A 21,067-nucleotide genomic window follows, 5' to 3' on the forward strand; every position below is an offset into this window, starting at 1 on the left:
TCACTTCCTGTTTGTACAAGGTTCTGTCATTTCTCAAATGGGCAGGAGACAATTTAGAGCTATCCTCTTCTCATTTTCACTTTGCAAGAAAGGAAACAGAATGGAAAAAATGAAAAGACTATTATTATGTAATGCCCAGTTACTCCAGTGCCACATAACATGATAAATCATGAGTACAGGCAGCCACCTTGATACCATCCAGGCAAGAAATTATTAATGCAAAATGTCCACAAACTCTCCAGTGCTGTGACTCATAATTGTGCATAAAAATCTGACTAGTGCTATTAGAATATCTCAAATTTACAAAAATGTGTGAGCAGTATGCTGGGGTTCCCTGAGGATGTTGGAGGGGCCTTGCAAATGAAGAACCCTGAAGGTTCATTAGCTTCATAAAAATCCACACCCGACTATGGACATTCTTTATTATTTTTATTACTTAAAAAAACACAGATGCTACAATATTTGAAAATTTCACAATTTCTCCAAACCAATCACATTTCCTTTGTGTCTTTGTCACTGACATGTAGACTTCTTTCTTCTAAGAACGTGTTGGGAATGTTGACTTATTTGAACTGGTGTGTGTTATGCTGCCTGAAAAAAAGTCCTGGTTTGCTATGAGGTTGCATCCCATCACTGTACACAAGTACAAGAGATTTTTTTTTTATGTTCAAGTAGATTCCTGGCTAATAAGGTGGAGAAGACTGATATATAAAATAGCAGCAAATAAATGATATAAATAAATAGGAGCATGTAAATAATTGCAGATTTTTAAAATAGAATCAGTGCTACAAGACATGAGTTGGGCATTAATAATAGATGTGCTTGTTCTAAACATTAAAAAACAAGATAATTGAAAAGTAGAGATGATTTGGAATAGGGGATTGCGTTACACTGTTGGAGATCAAGAGCAAAACTATGGCAGAGAGAGGAATACAGGGTTTTACTGGAACAGTAAGGAGAAAGATGTGGCTGAGCACAATGTAGCTAGGCAAAAGAGGATCTTCAAAAGCAGGGAGAGGTGTTTGGATTTGATATTTGGAAATTGCATGACCTTGAATGTTTCTGAGAAAACCAACGTAAAGTTATGATAGCAACATCGTGAATGATGGATTGAAATGGCAGATGCTGGAGTCACCGAGACAAGGTTACAATATGGTGGTCTGTACCATGATAGTAGATGCAAGACTGGAAAGGAAGGGGCAGACACAGACAAAGATGGTAGAATTGACAGGGTTTGATGGCTGACTTGGTATGAGGGATAAACCTGCAGGCAAGAAGCAGACTGTAGGGAATAGGTAATTAAGTTAATCTTGGAATTCTCAACTTTAATTTGATGTTATAAGATATGCAATGTTTACCTGAAAATCTCACAGTGGGAGATACAGAATTAGAGTTTAAAGATGAGAATAAGACAAGGTAGGAAGAAAGAAAGAATAAAAGGGAAGGAAGAAAGAAAGGATGGAAGGAAAGGAGGGAAGAAGGGAAGTAGAAAAGAAAAAGATATAACTTATGCTTACCACTCTTACCAGGAGTGTAACAGTTGTATCATTTGTATACATACATATGATAATTGGAACTTCAGGAATTTACTGCACAGAAACAAGAATATGATCTAGAAATAATGAATAAAAACCCAAAATGTATGTAATGTTCAAGGGAAGAATTACAGATTCAAATAACTTCTGAATATTTGATTGGTTTAGAAAGAACGTGAGGAAAATGTTTTGTCCCAACTTCCCAGTAACTATTTTTCTTTTACTTGGTTCTGTACAAGATTTCTTGGTATATTTTAATGTACATTATTGATACATGCATTTCTGCATTTGGCAATATGTGTGTGTTGGGTTATACATTTATCCATTGATTAAAAATCATCTCACAAATGTTCATGTGTCAGGTGCTGCCCTACGCACAAGGAATATTGAGATGCACAATATTAAGGTCCTGCTATCATAGAGCTTACATTCTAGAGTTAGAGGAAAAAGAGATAATAAACAAATATATATCAAGCTAGGATAAATGGAATGCAATTAGTTGATAGGAGAGTGCAGTTTTAAAACAGTGATCCATAATGGCCTCTCAGTAGAAGTAACATTTTAGCAGAGATCTGAATGAAGTGAGGAAGACAGCCATGTGGCTTATGAGAAAAGGACTTTTTCAGGATGAGGGAACAGCAATTGACAAGAAACAGCAAAGAGGCCAGAATTTGGTATGCGGTGAACTGGGGAAAGAATTTGAGAAAGTAAAGTAGAAGAGGTAGGTAGACCCCTAATCAGGTAGACTTCTTGGTCATAGAAGGGACTTTACTGGGTGAAGGAAAGATATTGGAAGGTTTTGAATTGAGGAGTGACAAGGCATAACTTACATTTATAAATTACTCTGGTTACCAGGTTTGGAATAAATTACATGAGGGGGATAAGGGTAGAGCAGGGAGGCCAGTTAAGTGGAGATTATAAGAATACAGGAGCAAGATGAGGGTGGCTCAGCCCAGGATGGTAACAGTAAGAGTAGTGACAAGTGATTGAACTCTGGATGCATTTGCAGGAAGGGCTGATATTGATTGTCTGATGAAAGGAAGGTGAAGCATGACAGAATAGAGAAGCCAAAGATGATGCTTATGAACTGAGATGAAAGAGACAAACAGTTCAATTTTGGACATGTTATGTGTTTTAGGGCAAAAAAGATACTTTACCAATCTGGGCAGGTTTCCTCATCTGTAAAGCAAAGATATAACAGAATCTACTTCATATTGTTATGAAGTGTTAAATAACAATGCAGGGAGACCTCTGAGAAGAGCCTAGTATAAAATGTTAGGTGTCTAGTTAAAATAAACATCAGAAAGTTGAGGAAAACTTCTATTTCATACTCTAAGTATTTTTAAAAAGGCCGAAAACCCTTGTTGCAATTTCTCCTATAACCTCTTTTTTTAGGGTGAGGGTACTACTGATTATAGTGGGGAAAGTGCAATTCTAAATTTCAAATTATGTAATTTATGTTAAAAATAATTTTTGTAGTGATTGAATATGTAAATTACAACTAGAAATGATTATTAGAGATAACTTGTAACTGAAGTTAGGAGATGTGAAAGAAGAGAAGGGACTTATAGTTTTGAAGAAGAGAAGAAAAAGAATGTGAAGAATTGCTTGAGGGTACATATTTTACAGGAAATGATAAAAGGCATTAAAATTAGAAGGAAATTGACAATCATGTGATTATGAATAAAATCCCTACATATTTTGCAAAGTATGGCTTACATACTTTGGACTTTACATTTTGAAAAAAATGACATTTTGACCAACTTAGTTCAGTAAAAAAAGATCACTTAACAAAACAATCTGTAAATTCACCAATATGGCCTGAAACAATTAGAGCAGACCAAGCCTCCATTTATAAGATGGCATCTGAGATATTCACAACACACTGAAGTGCACTGTTCCCAACTGATTGATCTGATAAGAACCAGGAATACTAGATGAATAAGTAAGCACAGAGGCCACCTTGTCCATACTCACTCGTTTGAACTTCAAAACTGAACGCCACTGTTCGTTATGTAGCTCACATTCTAGAATTTGAGGTAGACTGGTTTTTAACATGGTCTTACCCAAAAGGCTGAGACGTGATAAACATGGCTCTAATGCATGACACTCTGCTTGCAGAATACATTTTTTTTTGGGGGGGGACCGTGTTGGAGTTTGAACCCAGGGCCTCTTTCATGGAAGGCAAGTGCTCTACCACTGGGTACATCCCCAGTCCTTGCTTAGAGAATGCATTTGGAAGAAGGAGTAGAGATTACAAGAGATTGGGAAGGGTTTAGGAGTTGGAGTAGGTGAAATAAGTGTGGTTGGATATGATTAATGTGAGCTTGCATGCGTATATGGAAATAGCACACTGAACCCCATAAATATGAATGTGTGTTAAAATTTTTTTTAAAAGGCCAGGCACCAGCGGCTCATATTTATAATCCTAGCTACTTGGGAGGCTGAAATCAGGAAGATGGCAGTTTGAGGCCAGCCCTGACAAATAGTTTGTGAGATCCCCATCTCCAAAAATTAACCAGAGAAAAATGGACTGGAGGTGTGGGTCAAGCGGTAGAGCACCTGATTTGCAAACATGAATCCCTGAGGTAAAATCTCAGTCTCACCAAAAAAAATTTTTCTTAAACGCTGTTATACATTTATTTAATAGAATAGAATGAGACTGGCACCAGTGTTTCATGCCTGTAATCCTAGCTACTCAGGAACTGAAGATCAGGAAGATCAAGAGTCAATATGAGTTCAGGCAAGAAGTTCTGGAGACCCAATGTCATTCAATAGTGGGACGTGGTGGAACATACCTGTCACCCCAGCTATTTGGGAAGCATAAGTAGGAGAACTGCAGTCCAGGATAGCCTGAGCAAAAAGTGAGAACCTATCTAAGTAATAGGTTCTCAAAAATAACCAAAAGCAAAAAAGTCTGGAGGTGCTGCTCAAGTGGTAGAGCACTACCTAGCAAGTGCAAAGCCCTGAGTTCAAAACACCAGTACTGTCATAAAAAAGATGGAATGGAATGAAAAAATATAGTCTATGTTTATTTTTGCAAATGAATGGCTTCCTCTACTCAAAGAAAACTTATTTAACATTTAAGGAAACTGTTGATGTTATTTTTCTCCCTTTTTATTTTTTGTTTTTTGAGATGGGATCTTGCTATGTAGCCCAAGCTTGCTTCAAACTCACTATGTAGTCCAGGCTGGCCTCAAACTTGTCATCTTCCTGCTTTAAACTCCCCAGTGCTGGGATAATTGGCATCCACCACCAGGCATGGTAGATACGGTTACTTTTCAATGACATTCAAACAGTTGGCTCACTATGGTAAGGTTGCACAGTGGATCTGGGGAAACTCTTGGTCTCCATCGAAGCCTGCAAGAGTTTTTTTATGACAGGGAGGAGATGTTCTCTTAAGTGTACTTATAATTATTTCTTAATATGTTATTGTGAGGATATTATCTCTGAATCACATTATTTTTTCAGCTTCTAATTCACAAATAGACTCATCCTTCATTTTCTATTCTCAGCACCTACTTCAGTTGGATTTATACCCAAGTACAGACCCAGAACAGGCAGAGATGACCTTCATGTTTATCATCTCCTTTAGATATATACTTGGTTATATTTTAGCTTGACTGAATAAGAAACATGCTAAATGAGAGACATGTTGTTTCTTATTTACAACCTTCACCCAAAACTTTATGCATCTAGTCTTTGCTTATTCTATTAATACTTTAAGTACTCTTCATGATATAGTTGCATGATACACATATAAAATTTGCATGTTTACATATAAATGCCTATGTACACATTTATATATCTATATATGTATGTGTATATATGCATACACACATACATATGCAAATTTCATGTAAATGTGTGTACACAGATGAATATATATATATATTTGACTTTGTTGATATCTTGTTATTTATGTCATTTACTTAAAAAATTTTTTTTGGTGACATTGGGGTTTGAAATCAGCAAGGGCTCTTACCAATTAAGTCATATCCCTTATCCCTTTTTAGCTTTAGTTATTTTTTAGATGGGGTTCTGCGTTTCTGGATCCTCTCTATCTCTGCTTCCCAAGTAGCTTGGATTACGGGTCCAATGTGAGTCACCACATCTGGCCCTTTTTGTTTTTTAAAGGAAATAGTTTATAGCATTTGAAAATTTTTCTTTTCTATAATGGATATTTTTATATACCACTGGCGGGTATGTAATACATGTTAAGCTATGTGGCTATATGAGATGTGCATATCCTAGACAATGAAATTCCATCCTTAGATGAATTAGTCTGCCACCCAGAAATGCACACAAACATGGAGATATTCACAACAGTAAGTACTTGTATTAGCATGTAGCTGGGAACAGTCTAAACGTCCCCCAAGAGAAGAATAAGTAAATTATGGCACATTTCTGTGATAGCAGGAAGAATGAACAAATTGTGTTTGAACATGAATAAATCTTAAAAATATAATTCTAAGTAAGGAGAATTACAGACTGATATCTGCAGTATGGTACAACTTAAAACTTATAAATGTGCTAAGCAGGAATTAATACTGTTTTGGAATACATAAATATGTGATAAAATAAAACCACTGTGAGAATGACTGAACATCAAGTTCAAGATTGGAGAATTTCGGGGGTTGTTGGGAAGGATGGAGAGCTGGAAATGTTCTCCAGGAGGAGCTCACAGAGATCTTTAACAGTAACTGATATGTTTTATTACTTAAATTAGTGGTTGAAACTTGAATATCTGGTATGTCAAAAAGTTTCACAAAACTAATCTTGCTATTGGTTAACTAAAACCATCTAAAGATAGTTTTGGAAGAAAGATTTTGGGGAAGCAAAGATAATTTCAGACATGGCCCAAATCATACTGAATCAAATGTATGTTATGAAAACAGTAACTGAAGCCGCAGGACACGTTGGGTTCACATGTCCTAGGAAGACTGTATGAAGAATTAGCTAAAGCAGCAGCACCTTCATTTTACAAAGCAATTAGCCAGCACTTCAAACCTCAAAGCGAACAAAGATTACCTACTCTTAAAAAGTTATTAAAAGCACTTGACTTTTGACCCTTAGAACTCAATTTGTACAAAGTATGGGTCAGCTTTTCTCTTAAGTAATAAAAATTGTCCAATGCAATTTCCCTAAGCCCCATTTAAAAAGAGATTTTATGTAAGTTATTGTGATCTTAAAATATGCACTATTATTTTGAGACTGAGGATAGCTGAGATAGTGGTCTTTTATTAATTCATTAAATTATTTATGTTCATATACAGAGAACGATATGGAACAAAGGGAAGAAAGCGTTTGTACTCAGAAACAAATTATATGTGATGAGTTTATTAAACTCAGGATCTCACTTTAAGTACAAAATGGGTAAAGTGAAAAGTAGACAATTCCAGAAGTTTGAGAGTGGGGACATATGTGGGTAAGTGGTAGGGCTTAATGAAGATGGAAAGCCACCATGGTTCACTCAGACAATACTTTATGCAGCAGGGTGGGAGTCATCCTCAGGCTAACAGAAATAAAAGCAACTTCTGTGAACTGGCCTCACAAGAATGGGAGCTTGGAATGTGTGTGGTGGTGGCTTAGAAGATGGGTGCCCAGTTTTGATCCATTTGTCATAGTGTCCAAGAGAGCAGACAGCAATTCACTCCACCTCCCTGTTTGTACTCTTCCCAGAATACATTTTCTTTTTCTTGTTTAAATGAAACATTTATTGTCTCATTCCCCCCCACCTATTAACTCGTGGCTCTTTTGTGCCAGGTAATACTCAAGGAGTGTACAGGGTGGCCAGTCAGGTCCTGTTGTTACTGTTTTAAATGGCTGCAAAGGACACTTGCAGTAGATTCTGAGGCACTGCTTTGCACAATTTTTCTGGAGTTTACCCTCCATGTTTGTCTTCAATTGTGCGATGAGTGTGCTGTGCCAGGGAGGTTTGGGTGGAAGCACAGTCTTGAGTTCTAAGTCATCAATTTAAACAATCACAGGACTAAAGCAAACTTCTCTCTCTGTCTCCTTAGGAAAAAAAGAGAGAAAAAAAGAATTCTATGCACAAACTATTGTACATGAACTGGAATTTGTTGCTGAATGTACATTTCATAAATTTACAATATTACAAGTACAACTTCTAGTGTTTTTCTTATCATTGTGATATATGCCTAATTTGCATGCAAAAGACATGAATAAGTCAAGTATGTTGGGGTATCTTGTTATTCATCCACATTCTGGTGCTCATGACTGTGGGAATGTTTTCTGTGGAATTTGGTTGGATGTAGTTCCAGCATAAAGAAAAGGGCCTCAGTTTCTCCCTTTGACTCAACAATACAATAATATCCTAAGGAGTTTGGGCTCTTAAATAAGCCTTCTGTGTAGTTCCAAAGCAATGGATAACTCTTAGAATGTTAAAATTGATCTATGTAAAATAAAATTTTAGAAGGCTTGGTAATAACTTAGCAGGTCTGATAACTAATGCCCACAGGGGTTTGGTTTGATCTCATCACCCGTCTTCCCACACCTCCACCCCTTGGTCTGTCATCTCATTTGTCCAGCTTGAGCTACACGAGTCAACATGCATGTGCTAATTTCATTTGGCTGAAATTCACCAAAGAAATTCTAGCTTCTGGTAAGAGCACAAAGGAAAGATGTTTCTGTTGCTGTCTGAAATTACATGTTCAAACTTGTTTTCATCAGTGAAAAATTACAGTCCAAAGTCAGTCTTATCAGAGCTGAAAAACAATATGTTTCATGGTATACTTTTATACCTGAGACAGGCTTCTTTTTACAGTTTTGTTTTAAAATAGTGTACTACAAGGGTAGATTAGGAATGTTCTTACTCATCTAGTTTAGTTTTTTTTTTCTTTTACCAGATGTTTATGTTGGTGAGAAACCAATAACACTGTCTAGACCTCTAGGATAGAGTAGTCATACATGAATGGAAAACATTCAGAGGTCAACCTTCAATCTGGACATACAACATCCTGCTATTCAAGACCAGATTAAAGATGATGAATCCTGATAAACTGAACCACAGTGACTGCTGAGTCAGTAATTTGAGAGTGGTCTACAAAAAGCTAAATATGTCACTGAACAGCTACAAGATAAAACAAAGTCTAGACACCATAAAATGTGCTGTTACCCCCACACTGCAGGTTGTCAACAACCAGATGCTGTGTCGTGACTTTTACACCAGCATTCTATAAATCAAGAACCTCCAGTCTTTTATGAGGTCATGTGGTTCCTGAGGGGTGTATGCATGTGTATGCAATTGTCAAATATGCTTGTGTTAATAGTAAGTCTAATAAAGAGATAGGGGACCAATAGAAAGAAGGGTTATATATATCAGAATGTTCAGAGATCATTAGCCAAGACTTCACCAAGCAATAATATGCCATGTTTCTTCACTACATCTTGGTGATTTTCATCATTTAGAAATTGCTAATTTGTTTATGTAAGAATGGATTGATACCACTGATTGGAGATTCCTGCTTTAGGATCAAAACTGAGAACCCTGGGATCAACACTAAGATATTTTACTGTAAAATAATGGCAAGCCATAGTTAGAATCTAGGCAAATCAGGAAAAGATCCTTGTTTCCATTTTCTGGCTGCTATTCTTAAGCTCTCATGAACCATTCAACCTGGAAAACATTTCTGTTACAATGAATACAAAGTGTGGGGTAATGACCTTACTGCTTCCCATGTTGCAGAGAAATAAAAATCACATGGGGTATCATACAGATACATATGCATGTGTGTGCATAAATGTACACACTTATGTTGAATAGAGGAAACAGTCAGGCCAGTCATTTAAGCTGCTAGTGTGAGAATTTCTTCAAGTACTGAGGAATAACCAAATAATTTACCTGGCTGGAAAAACCAATGCTATTATGAAAAAAAAAAGTCTGCAATACTTGTATTTACCTTAACATCACCCTCCTGGATCTCTGGGTGTCTCTCTCTCTCTTACACACACACACACACACACGTGCACGCACAAGCACACGTACACGTACATGCACGCGGGTCCACCCTCAAAGTGGCAAAGAAGCTTCTCTGTATTGATTGATTCTGATGTTTTCATCTTCATGGGCAACAGTGGAAAAGTGGTTGCTGTGATGTGACAAGTTAAAGTTAGTGTGCCAAGGAAGTTTTCACTTATAAATAATATTCCTAAGGGCACAGAGGGGGCAAGACCTTGACCAAGTACAGGAAACGAGTAGTAGGGAAGCAGCATGGCTATTCCTTTGTTTTAATGCAAACTGAACCAGTGGTAACTTGTGCTGCAAAGAGGAGAAGGAGGGAAGGGGAGGAAGGAAAGGAGGAAGGGCAGAAAGATGATTTGGATGATTTTGAACTTTAAATGAGAAAATGCCATTAGAACTTAGCCCAGTCTCTGGCACTTAGTAGGCACTCGTGAATGCATGCAAGTGATGGTAGCCTCCTACTGGCAGGTGCCACATTTAATTCATAAAAAAGGAAGTGCCCAGTCTTTGGTTGAACCTAGGAAGAGCAACAGCAGTACTACTACCATATATCTGATTAGCGCAGGGTATGAATAACCTTGGTCTTAACCATGTTAAGTCTTCATCAATAATTCAAGGCAAGTGCTTAAAAAATATCAGGGGTTGTCCAGAAGCCATGGGGGTAAGAACACAGAGGACTCAATGCAGACCTATCGCCATTACAAATGGACAAGTCCAGCACGTGCCATATGGACAGTACGTCTTCTCTCTTTGAGAATATGACAGGATATTTTAAAAGTAAATAATTGAAACCAGAAATTGCAGAACATTCGAATATAACTTCAATCTATACTGAAATATTTCCTCTGGAATATAGAACTTCCAGAGGAATGTTCTATGAAAGCCAGTTTTTGCTATATATTCCAGCTTTGGCCTCTTAAGCAGACCTGTGGAAAATCAATAAATATACCTCTTCTACCAAGCCTTTGATTTTGGACACATCTAGTTATTATAATTACAAAAACCATTGGCAAAATGTGAAGATCATCCACGCATGCTACTTTAATAAAGCAAGTCACAGGCGTTTCTCTCCAGAAAGGGCAGGTGTGTGACACATTCCTGTCAAAGGCAGCCTCGACATTCACCAAACTTTTTCCCATGCCAGAGCTAAGCCACGTGCCTGGACCCCAGGCCTGCTGGTGCAGCTGCTCTTTCCCATGTTTGGCTCCATCCATATAGCAGTTTTTCAAAGCAGGTTCTGACTTGCTTGGGAAGATGTTCAGAGATTCCATAACTAGCATGACAAACTCATTGGCAAGGACTGATTTCCTCATCAGTGTTCAGAAACAGTTATTCTGGTCGTTTCCTTTTGGAGTTCCCAAAAGTCTGTGCAAAAATGACATTCTTCATTTTTTTCTCTCCAGAAGTACAGAAGCAAATTTATTTACCATTGAAATTCTACCTTTTCTTTTTCTTTTTTTTTTTTTTTGACTGGTTGAGCTACTTTTGCCCAAAAGCCCTAGGCAAATTATAATGGTGGTATGCTAAGAAGGTGAAGCTTACCAGTAAGTAGGGCATAAAGAAAAAAGAAGGGAGCTGTGACAACTAAAACCAATAGTGTGCTTACTTCATTAGGCCAAAGACTCTTTTAAATGCTTTGCATAATGCTTAAAAGCATTCAGGTGATTCAGGCACTATTGTCATATATTGGTGAGGAACAGCCTGACTTGCACAACAAGAGTCACGGTCCAAACCCAAGGAGTCTGATGTCACAGCCCGAAATTTCAGTCACTATACTTCGTTTTCTCTTGTCAAAGTTGACCTCAACATCAACATGTTCCTCTCTCTATTGAAACAGTAAAATTTAATTCTGTAAGTACATGCTCACTTCACAGTGGCTCGTGCACTGTCCCCAATGGCTGTCTCTCTTTAAATCTAGATTAGAGCTGTCTTTGTTTACTGGAGGAGCCTGCATATTTCGAGGCATACATCACTCTTGGTTGAAAGGCATTACATATGCCCTTACTTGTTTTTCACTGTGAACCACATAAGCACAAAGCAGTTCACAAGAGTCAATGTTTGTGGTTGCCCTTCATTGGAAATGGGCCAGAATCTTTGATGCCCCACTGAATGGAGACCAGTGTATACTGCAAAGCAAGTCAAGCACTCATTTTGCTAGTGAATTAAAGACCTGATCAGCTGAAATGTAAAAATCTATTTCCCAAAAGACATAAGACGGTGAACACAGAATAAAATACCCCAGGGGGATCCAACCTAATATGCACACTTGAAGAATTGGTTTTATGATCATTGAATCTCATCTGGATTAAGATTTGTCTAAGTTTTCTTTTCTTCCTCATAGACAATTCAAGTTTTCCTCTTTAAGTGTTAAGCTATGGAAACAGAGCCAGGTTATGTTATCTCACACAGGTTGAGGCACTTATTCCCCTTGTAAGCTATATTGCCCCAATAGATAGAACGGCTTCTTTTTTCCCATCAGTGTGTTGTGTACTACATGTTTTTCTTACTTTGTTGGATGTTAAAAACTACTATTTAACTTTTTTCAATTTATTTACTCCTCTGGGCAAACTAAAGAAAACTATACATGTATAGTCTAGGTATGCCATACTTTCAGCCTCTGTTACTAGCATTGATTTAAGTTTCTTTTAGTTTTCCTTAGAGCAGCCTTGTTGGTACCTCAGTCTTAGCTTGTTTGTGGAGCTCTGTCAAATGTACATCAAGGAATTTCAGCCAGCTCATGTATGAGAGCTCAGCATCTCTGTCTAAGACAGTGTTTGGTTAGAAGTATTGGAAAGGCATAATAAGTACTAAGCAGAGGTTTTTGACCTGTGGTCTATGGATAGATTCAAGGTAAAATTCATGAACTTAAGATGAGGAAATACTACATTTCAATTTTCCTAAACTCTATCTGAAATTTAGCATTTCCTTCAATTATGAATGTCGGCAAACTGTCTTATCCCTCTAAGCATATTAGCTGTCCCTGGACATTATCTCCAATAGAAATCAGGCCTTTCATGTGACATGGCAACTGCTGTAGAAATCACAAAGTATCACGTACATTCATCCCTACTCCGTAGTTGTGTATTACTAAACCCACTCTGAATGGCAAATAACTGCCATTTTTTCAAACACAGATGCTCACAAGACCTCATTGTTCAACCACTGGGCAGATGTGTGCATTGTGGTCATTCGACCACCAAACAGCAAAGCTGCAGGTTCCATACTGGTGACCTAGACATTGACATTCCTTCTCAGTATTTTCTATTTATAATGGTTGTTGATATGGAGATGAATCAAAAACCAGTTTAATGTACAGGTTAATGTACTTAATCTAGTAAAGCAAAGATCATCTGTACTCTGATATCCATAAAAATCTTTTACATTATACCTAATTTCCTATATTTCAAATGCATTGTCCTATTATATAAGTCATTCATGTTATATCACTATATTTCAATTTTGTGGTCTGAAAACTTTGATGACTATATTTTACCATAAAAGTGGTTTTCTTTATAATCTTGTATATTTTAATTACACATTTAAAAGCATTATTCTGAGCGATAATTCATGAGCTTTACAAGAATAGCACAAAAAAGGCTGAGAAGCCCTCTGTGAAAGAATTAAGAGGCAGCTAGTTTTCAGTAAACGTAAGTATGTCCTGATGCTAAGATGTCCGTGCATCAAATGGGAGGAGGGCAGGGAGCAGAAGCTGAGCTGTGCCAAGATGGGCGGACCTGGAGCAGATGTGAGAGATGCACTATTTCCCGTCACATTAGTTGACTTGGCTATCCTCCAAGTTCCAACTCACTAACGCCTCTGTGCCATCCTTAGGATAATGGTCCTAGAGTGGACATGGGGATGAGAAATCCCTGGGGTTGTGATTGGGTAGAGAAACAGGATTTTTTTGGTGCGGGGGCGTGTCGGGGGGTAGTGCTAGGCAGGCACTCTACCACTTGAGCCACTCTGCCAGCCCTAGAAATGGGATTTTATAAAGGGGTTGATTAGCTTAAAACAATCTGTTCTGTCATTCCTCACAACTTGATGGTCTTTTCTAGCGATAATTCTATATTTAGTTTATATAAGGCCGCAAGTCCTTAAATAACAGGCAGAATCCTGTTTTATATACAAGGGAGTTTAAGACTGGAGGAGGTAAATGATAGTTTTTGTACATGACGGAAATCATTTGGGGAAGCAGAACGAAGAACTGTTAAAGTATGAGAGCAAGTGAGACATGAGAGAGACAGAGAAGACCTAACAAGGAAACTTAAAACTGTCCTGTGACCAAACCCTTAGTCCAGGTGGAAGAAACTGAAGTCTCCAATTAAGTTTTAAGAATCCTAATGAGGGTCTGAGAGCAGACACCATTATGGAGATAACTTTCCAGGTGCTGTTAACATCCATGTTCTCCTCCAGAGGCACCCAACCCCTTTTTACCTGGCATCTCATCCACTTGAAAGCCAAAAGGGAGGTTTGCACTTTCTACCGGCCCCCATTTTGCAAGCCAAGGAAAAGTGGGATGATCCAAAGATTTTCCCTGTTGTTTGGAAAAGTGACTTTTTGTGGATGATAAACAGCTGTTATTTAGTGCTTTGTCAGTGGGAGGGTTGAGTGCAGAGGAGCTGGAGGGATGGGTAGGAGTATATGCTCTTGAGGCTTGCATGCGCACAAGAGTGTCAGCTATTAGCTAAAGACTCAGGAGAACACAACAGGGTCCAGGTCCCCAGAGTCAGCCACAGTCAAAGTCTTTTCTTTTCAAGCACAGTTTCAGGATTCTCTTCTACCTGAATGCCCTCAAGGGTCAATAGTCCTCTTCGAAAACCTGAACAATATAAGGAATTTCTTCCCTCTGCGCAATATGAACTGCAAAAATCCTATTATCTATAGAGCTGTGGAAATGCTTTATTTTTCATTACACTTCAAAAGTAATGATTTTTCTTTAATGACTTTATATTTGCTGCTACATTTTGACTCCAAATATGCCATTAATATATAACAGAAAAGTGAGAAGAGAGTCAGGAACTTCCAAGTGATAATATTCTTATGTTCCCAGGACATCAGCTGTCAAAGTGCTCTCTCTCTCCCTCTCTCTCTCTCATCTCTCTTGCGAAGCAAGTACTCTACTGCTTAAGCCATAACTCCAGTCTAGTTTGCTCCAGTTATTTCTGAAGATGAAGTCTTGGGATCTCAGCCTCCCAGGTAGCTAGGATTACAGTTGTGAGTCACCTGTGTGTGCCTTTCAAAACTCTTGATTTTATGAAAATCTAAGAGGAACTCTGGAAAGCAGTAATATTTGAACTAGTCATACTCTTAAAACACCAAACCCAAATAACATCTTTTTGTGCTATCTTTAATAAAATGTTATTTATGGAATCTTTGCATCTGTGGCAATGGAATTATCAAATAAGATAAGAAAGAAGGAATCACCTGTTTTATAAAAAAATTAATGAAGAATGACCTTTTCGTAAAGGTCAACTGAGTGCAGTTGGGCATTTTATACAGCCATATCTTATCTCTTAAGCTTTCTCTGGTCACTTGCAAGGTGTCAGTGATTATACACCCTAAAAAAAGAACTTACTGTAAAGTTGGATTGCTTTACAATATCACATTTTACTTGAAAGCAATAATAAAATGGTGAAATTTAAATCATTTTGCTCTTTCCTCTGCTTTATGGTTATACTTCACACTGTTCACTCTCTCGTGGTCCTCGTAAGACTGTTTAATTGAACAGAGAGAAAATTTTCATGCTCATTCAGAACAAATTTACAGCCTATGATGGTATGAAACTAGCATATTATCTCCATAATCTACTTTATCATAATCCCACATCTTAAATTTCCTCTCTTCAAGTCAAGCCCTGCCAACTTTGGAAAATCAAATGACCTTTGTTGAAAACGTAGCCCAGAAATCTGGATTAATCCTTGGAGGCCACTTCTAATACTATTAGCATTCAAAACTCGAATCCGTGTATGAAAAACAACTGAATTAATCAAAGGGTTAAGAAAAACTTAATCTCTGACCCATCCGTGGGGATGGTGTAGAGTGGTAAAACAGCATTGGGAGGTCTTTCCTGGATTTGCAGTCTCTTTACATCAGGGTGAGATACCAGTTTACATCAATTTATGAATATTCTCCCTACTCAGAGTCAGGCAGAAGTCTTTGTTTCCTTATTGCACATACAATAAGGAAACTTCAGACACAATCTGCCATTTAGTGTCTGTCACGGGGCCTACCTAGAACGTTAGAATTGTACCCTGTATGGATGTTTATTAGATTTCAAACGCCTGCCTCTGGCATGCCTGACACTCTCTTGGAACTCAGAGCAGTTGCAGACTGCCAGAGGAAATTCCAGCAGGCTCTCACTGGGCAGCGACACTACTCCAGTGACCCACAGCCCTGCCAGGCCCCTACCCTGCACCCAGGCCAGGCCACCTTAGGCCAGACCAGCTCCAAAGATACCTTCCTCAGCACTACAGAGCTCAGGGCTTGTGTCTGCAGTTTGTCATCACCACTGATTTCCTGACACTCCAAAGGACCTTGCTTTTCTTTTCAAGGTTAAAGGAAAAAAAAAAAAAACCTCATAAAACCTTATCTAGAAATAATCAGACCGATAACTAGAGAGGCATGATAGAAAAACAAGCAGCCCTACCCGCTGAAACATTAAATACCAGCGAAAGGGAGATTGAAAACCTTGCCATGATATTGTCCCGCTGGTGAGATCATTAATTATCCGTTAATAACTGGGTCTGTGTATTAAATTGTTTTCTTTTTAATACCTCTGGTCCCCGCCCCGCCCCCTTCCGCACCCCTCACCTGCCAGCCGTCTGTCTCTGGTGTTTTTCCAAATAACATCCAGGGCTCTGGCGGTGGAGTCCCTGATGTGGTCGCTAAAGGACCTGCGGAGAGGGGCTCGCAGGGGCCGCGCCATCACGTGGGCCTCGGGGTCCCCCATCCCGCCGCAGATGGCTTCAGCTCAGTGCTGGCTCGGCGACCATCCTGCTGCCCTGCTGCCCTGTCCTCCCGTCCCGCGCTGGCGGCGGGGGCTGGGCTCTGCAGGGCGCGGACACCAAGCCCGCGCCGCTCAGGACGCCGGCATCGCGGCCCGCACTGCGGCCCCGGGGAGCGCACGCCGCGGGCGGCCTCCTGGACCGCGGCCAAGCGCGCGCCGCGGCCACATCTGGAAAGGCTTAGGACCAGCCGGCGACACTCTCGCCCCTCTCCAGCCGCGGCCCTGCTATCTAGAGGCTTCTAGCTTCCTGTGTAATCCAATAACTTGACTTGGTACATGCCGGGCTGTTCTTCTATTAAAGAACATGCCTCTTCTTGATGGGCAGAGGAAGGTACAGCTGTATACAACGTTCAAGGTCAATCGCTAGCATCGCATCTTCCCTTACTAAGTCCTGCTTTTAGACTAGGCTGTGTATGAGACAGAAAGTTCAGCTTTTTGTCATGGTCATGGGAAGGAAGGCATGTCATCCTCCAGATCAGCCTGGATTCTAAAAACTAGACACTTGAGGTTTAAAATATATAATAAAAACTATAAAAACTAGGCACCTGAGGTTTAAAATATATAATAAAAGTATTTTAAAAATACTTCATGTTTTTATGTACATTCAGCGGTTTATTCAAATAATCCTAGGTTTTGCCTCTGCACAAGTTTCAAATATCCCTGGTTTTGTGATTCTATGTTTCAAGGGAGAAAGTCCCATCATTACTGTTATACATTAAAAATTCACCCCTGAAGAATTTTTAAAAAGAAACAAACACTTTTGGTATATTTTTTTTTTTTTTTTTACAAAGTATGCTCTTAAGTTTCTAAAATCCCAAATAAATCTGTTCCTGTACTAATGAGTTTGGCTGATCCTCTGCCTTTTATAATGCATTATTAATCGTCTCCTTTCTCAGTGTTCTCCAAATCCCATCTTACAACTTTCGGGGTTTAGCAGGGAAGGGTCATATTGGCATAAGATAGTATCAAAGGGCCAGTTATAACCTTTTCAAGATGAGAGAATGTTGCAAAAGCACTTTGTAAATTGCAAGATATGTGCAAATGCTAATTATCATCATAATTACTTTTGTTCATGAAGTCATTTTTCAACCCACACTGATCTCCTGAGCCTTCAAATTTCTACAACATGCATCTTCTTTCCCATATCTGTGAAATCTGATTATACAAAAAGATCATGAAAATAATGAGATTGAACTCATGAATTGTAACTAACACTAGGGACCAATGCTTTTAAATAACCTATATGTCTTAAATTTTATCTTTTCCAAATTGCTAAAGCTCATAAGTATCCTGTATTAGTCTGTTGTCTTACTATAATGAAATACCTGCAGCCTGAATCTTATAAAGTAAAGAGGTTTATTTAGCTTACAGGTTTGGAAACTGAAAATCCAAGATTAGGTGGCCCCATTGGTTCAACCTTAGGGAAGAAGCTAATGTCAAATGGCAGCATGGCAGAAGTGTGTGTAGAAAACAGAGCTCTTGCAGCCACCCAAGCCAGAGAGCAATTAGAATCAAGTTCACTCAAAACAACTTGCTCAGAATTAATTCAGGGTTCCCAGTTCAGCACTCTCAATGACTTTCTCTCTCCCGCTAGGCCCCTCCTCTTAAAGGTTCCACGACCACACTAAGGACCAAGTCTCCAACACTTGAACCTTCAGGTGACAAACTCAAACTCCTCAATTAAAAGGAGATACACGCTTCTTGTTAGATGCCCACTTTTTACCTTACCATTGTGCTGAGCATAGATTCGGAGGCAGCAAATCTACCTACTGAGTAATGTAGACCTCTTTGCTTATGAAAGGAAATTTCAAGGAATATTAGCCACTGAAAATTGCACAAAAATTGGGCTTGGGATATAGTTTAGTGACAGTGCATTTGCCTAGCATGTGTGAGGCCCTGGGTTTGGTCCTTATAAAAAAAAATCAAAACAAAACAAAACCCACAAAAAATGAAGAGGTCTGGGCACCTTGAAGCATAATGACTCATGTCTTCATCACATTGAACCAAGAGGGTCCATTTGGACCCCTTTATAGAAAAAAGGCATGAGGTACCTACAGCGTGCTGTGCATGGAGAACTTGACAATGAAGAAAACATCAATTCTGCTTTCAAGGAGGTAACATCACCTTGTCTACAAGTAACTTCAAAGTAGTATTGGAGGTTTTAGGACAGAAGCAGGTGGAAAGACTCTTGGGAGCACAGAGCAAAGTGTAGCCTGGATTCTTCCTCAGGATTGACTTCACCTAAACTTCCAGTCTAGATCCATGACCATGTCAAAGATATATGTAAATCAAGTCATGTTGAGTAATTCAAAGTGATTGGATGGCAGAGAGCTTTTCTATACCCAAATACAGAAAGGAAGGGGAACAACAAAGGGAAAGAGGCTTCGCTCTTCTAGAGTTGTGTAAAGATCTATGGCTCATCACAGCACTCCAGTGTAGGGGCCACCATCTTCTCTTTGGAAATGACAAAACTGAAGATCCGAGAGAAGAAAGTTGAGGAAGATTAGACAGCAGGTGACAAATCTAGAATACACACCCAGTGGTGATTGTTTCCATAGCCCATTCGCTTCACAGCCAACTTGATTAATTATGATAAGGACCCATCAGTGATACCTGCACTCAGTCGATACTAAACTATGGGCCAAAGCTTCTTAATCTTAGCCAAAGAAAATAACCCAGAGCATGGAAGACGCCTGAATCTACAGATGTGCTTTCGGGGATGCTAGCTATAAAAACTGAAGGGCAGTGAGCCAAGAGAACCAAGGCCAAGTTCAACATACAGTATCATATAACACTCAGGTCTTATCTCCAAAATACTCCAGAACAACCCTCCTTCTCATTTGCAACATTTCTCTCAGGGATAATACTCTTAGCTTTTCTTTGTAGTCATTTATTCTTAGCATAGGCTCCATTAGGTAGAATGATCAATAGATTTTATTTAAGAGATTGTTATGTAAAAAAAATTATCAACATAAACATTTCTTTTTCTTTGTGATTCTGGGGATTGAAATGAGAGTCTTAAGCTTGCTAGACAGGCACTCTACCACTTGAGCTACACCACTAGTCCTTTTTTCTCTAGTTATTTTTCAGATAGAGTCTAGTATCTTCCCTGCATAGCTGGGATGACAGGCATGTATCACCCACCCCCAGCCTTTGGTTGAGATGGGATCTCCCTTACTTTTTGCCTGGGCTGGCCTTGAACTGCAATCCTCTGCCTCCTAAATAGCTAGGATTATAGGCTTGACTCACCACACCTGGTTAAGCATATCTTTTATTTTCAGACTATTTGGGAAGTGATGGTGCTAATAAATAAATATAGTTTTGTTGTAGTTGTTGTTTTGAGACAGGGTCTCATTGTGTAGCACATGCTGGCCTTAAACTCTTGATCCTCCCACATCAGACTTCCAAGGGCTAGGATTATAGGTATGTACTTCCATATACCTGGTCAGATAAATGCTTTTAAACAAGATGGGATTTAATTATTGATTTTTATCATAACTATAAGTCATACTGCAGATTTGAACTTTTATTTCTGAAGATTCATTAAATTGAATTTTTTGAGGATATTTTAACTCTGTGGATGAATATCAGCCTCATATCATGTGTATGATATGAAAACCATTTTAAAATGTTGCCAATTTAAAATTATTTTTTAATTTTCCTTCTTGTAGGCCATTAGACATGTTGCATATACAAAGGTGATTTTTAGAATCTACCGTTTATGGAATAATTCTTTATGATGTCTTTTCACAAATTTGAAATAATCTCAGTCTTCTGTGTCAGTAAGAGGTGAGGACAGTTTGTGATAATTAGTGTTGTCTCAGCCTGGCAGATGGAGAAAGTAGGAATATAAAAATCCATTGATTTCTCAAGATCCCACTGGAATAATGACACTATGCTCTGACAGCTTTGCAGTTCCTTATTTTTGTGATAAAAAGCTAGTTTCAGCTATTGGCAAAGCTGCTCTCTGACCAGGGAAAGCTGTGCAAACTCTTCCATCTCTCTGGACAGGAGAGGCTTCATCTTGCATATTAAACTAGAGATTCTGGCTCAAATAGGTCCCTAGTATTTTTCATTGAAGATAATCATTTTGGTAATGTATTGTGGATTTTATCTAATTTGTAAATTTCATCTTCTATCTGCAAACAAAAATTTCAATTTTATAGTATTTCTAGGTCCTGTCTCCTTTGAATTAGTAATAGGGATGCCTTCTTTCCAAACCTGTGTAGAAAAAACACACCTTGATCTTATGGTGATTCTCATTTGCTGATGCAACTCATTAAACTTTCTTTGAAACAACTGCAACTTTTAGGACTGCCTGAAGGACATTAGTGATGGGAAATGGGAGGTTATTAAGAGTCAAAGCCCATGCTTCAGTCTGGGCATTGGACACTGGAAAGAAACTATTAAAACCCCATTTGGTTAGGTCCTATCAGTAATCCAGCTTCGGCACCTGAACATCAAGCTTAGTGAATGGCAATTCCTATGTCAATAGTTATGATAAGGAGAACTAATAGAAGGAAGTCTCTAACTTTGAGGAAT

The 21,067-nt window shown here is 38.7% G+C and overlaps 1 protein-coding gene across 7 annotated transcripts in view; it reads right to left on the minus strand.

The window, feature by feature from the left end:
• Dlc1 (DLC1 Rho GTPase activating protein) overlaps positions 1-21,067 on the minus strand; it is a 359,328-nt gene that overhangs the window by 133,678 nt on the left and 204,583 nt on the right. The window contains exon 1 of one of the 7 annotated variants that reach the window (XM_020167595.2): positions 16,330-16,617. The exons of 5 other annotated variants lie outside the window; for them this stretch is intronic. In XM_020167595.2, coding sequence (XP_020023184.1) covers positions 16,330-16,468 — 139 coding nt within the window. In that variant the 5' untranslated portion in view covers positions 16,469-16,617. Of the gene's footprint in view, positions 1-16,329; positions 16,618-21,067 lie in introns of those variants that run through there. One more of the 7 variants, XM_020167596.2, reaches the window with a different exon arrangement.

The sequence above is a fragment of the Castor canadensis genome, chromosome 14, assembly GCF_047511655.1.
Source record: "Castor canadensis chromosome 14, mCasCan1.hap1v2, whole genome shotgun sequence".
In the NCBI taxonomy this organism is placed as follows: Eukaryota; Metazoa; Chordata; class Mammalia; order Rodentia; family Castoridae; genus Castor; species Castor canadensis.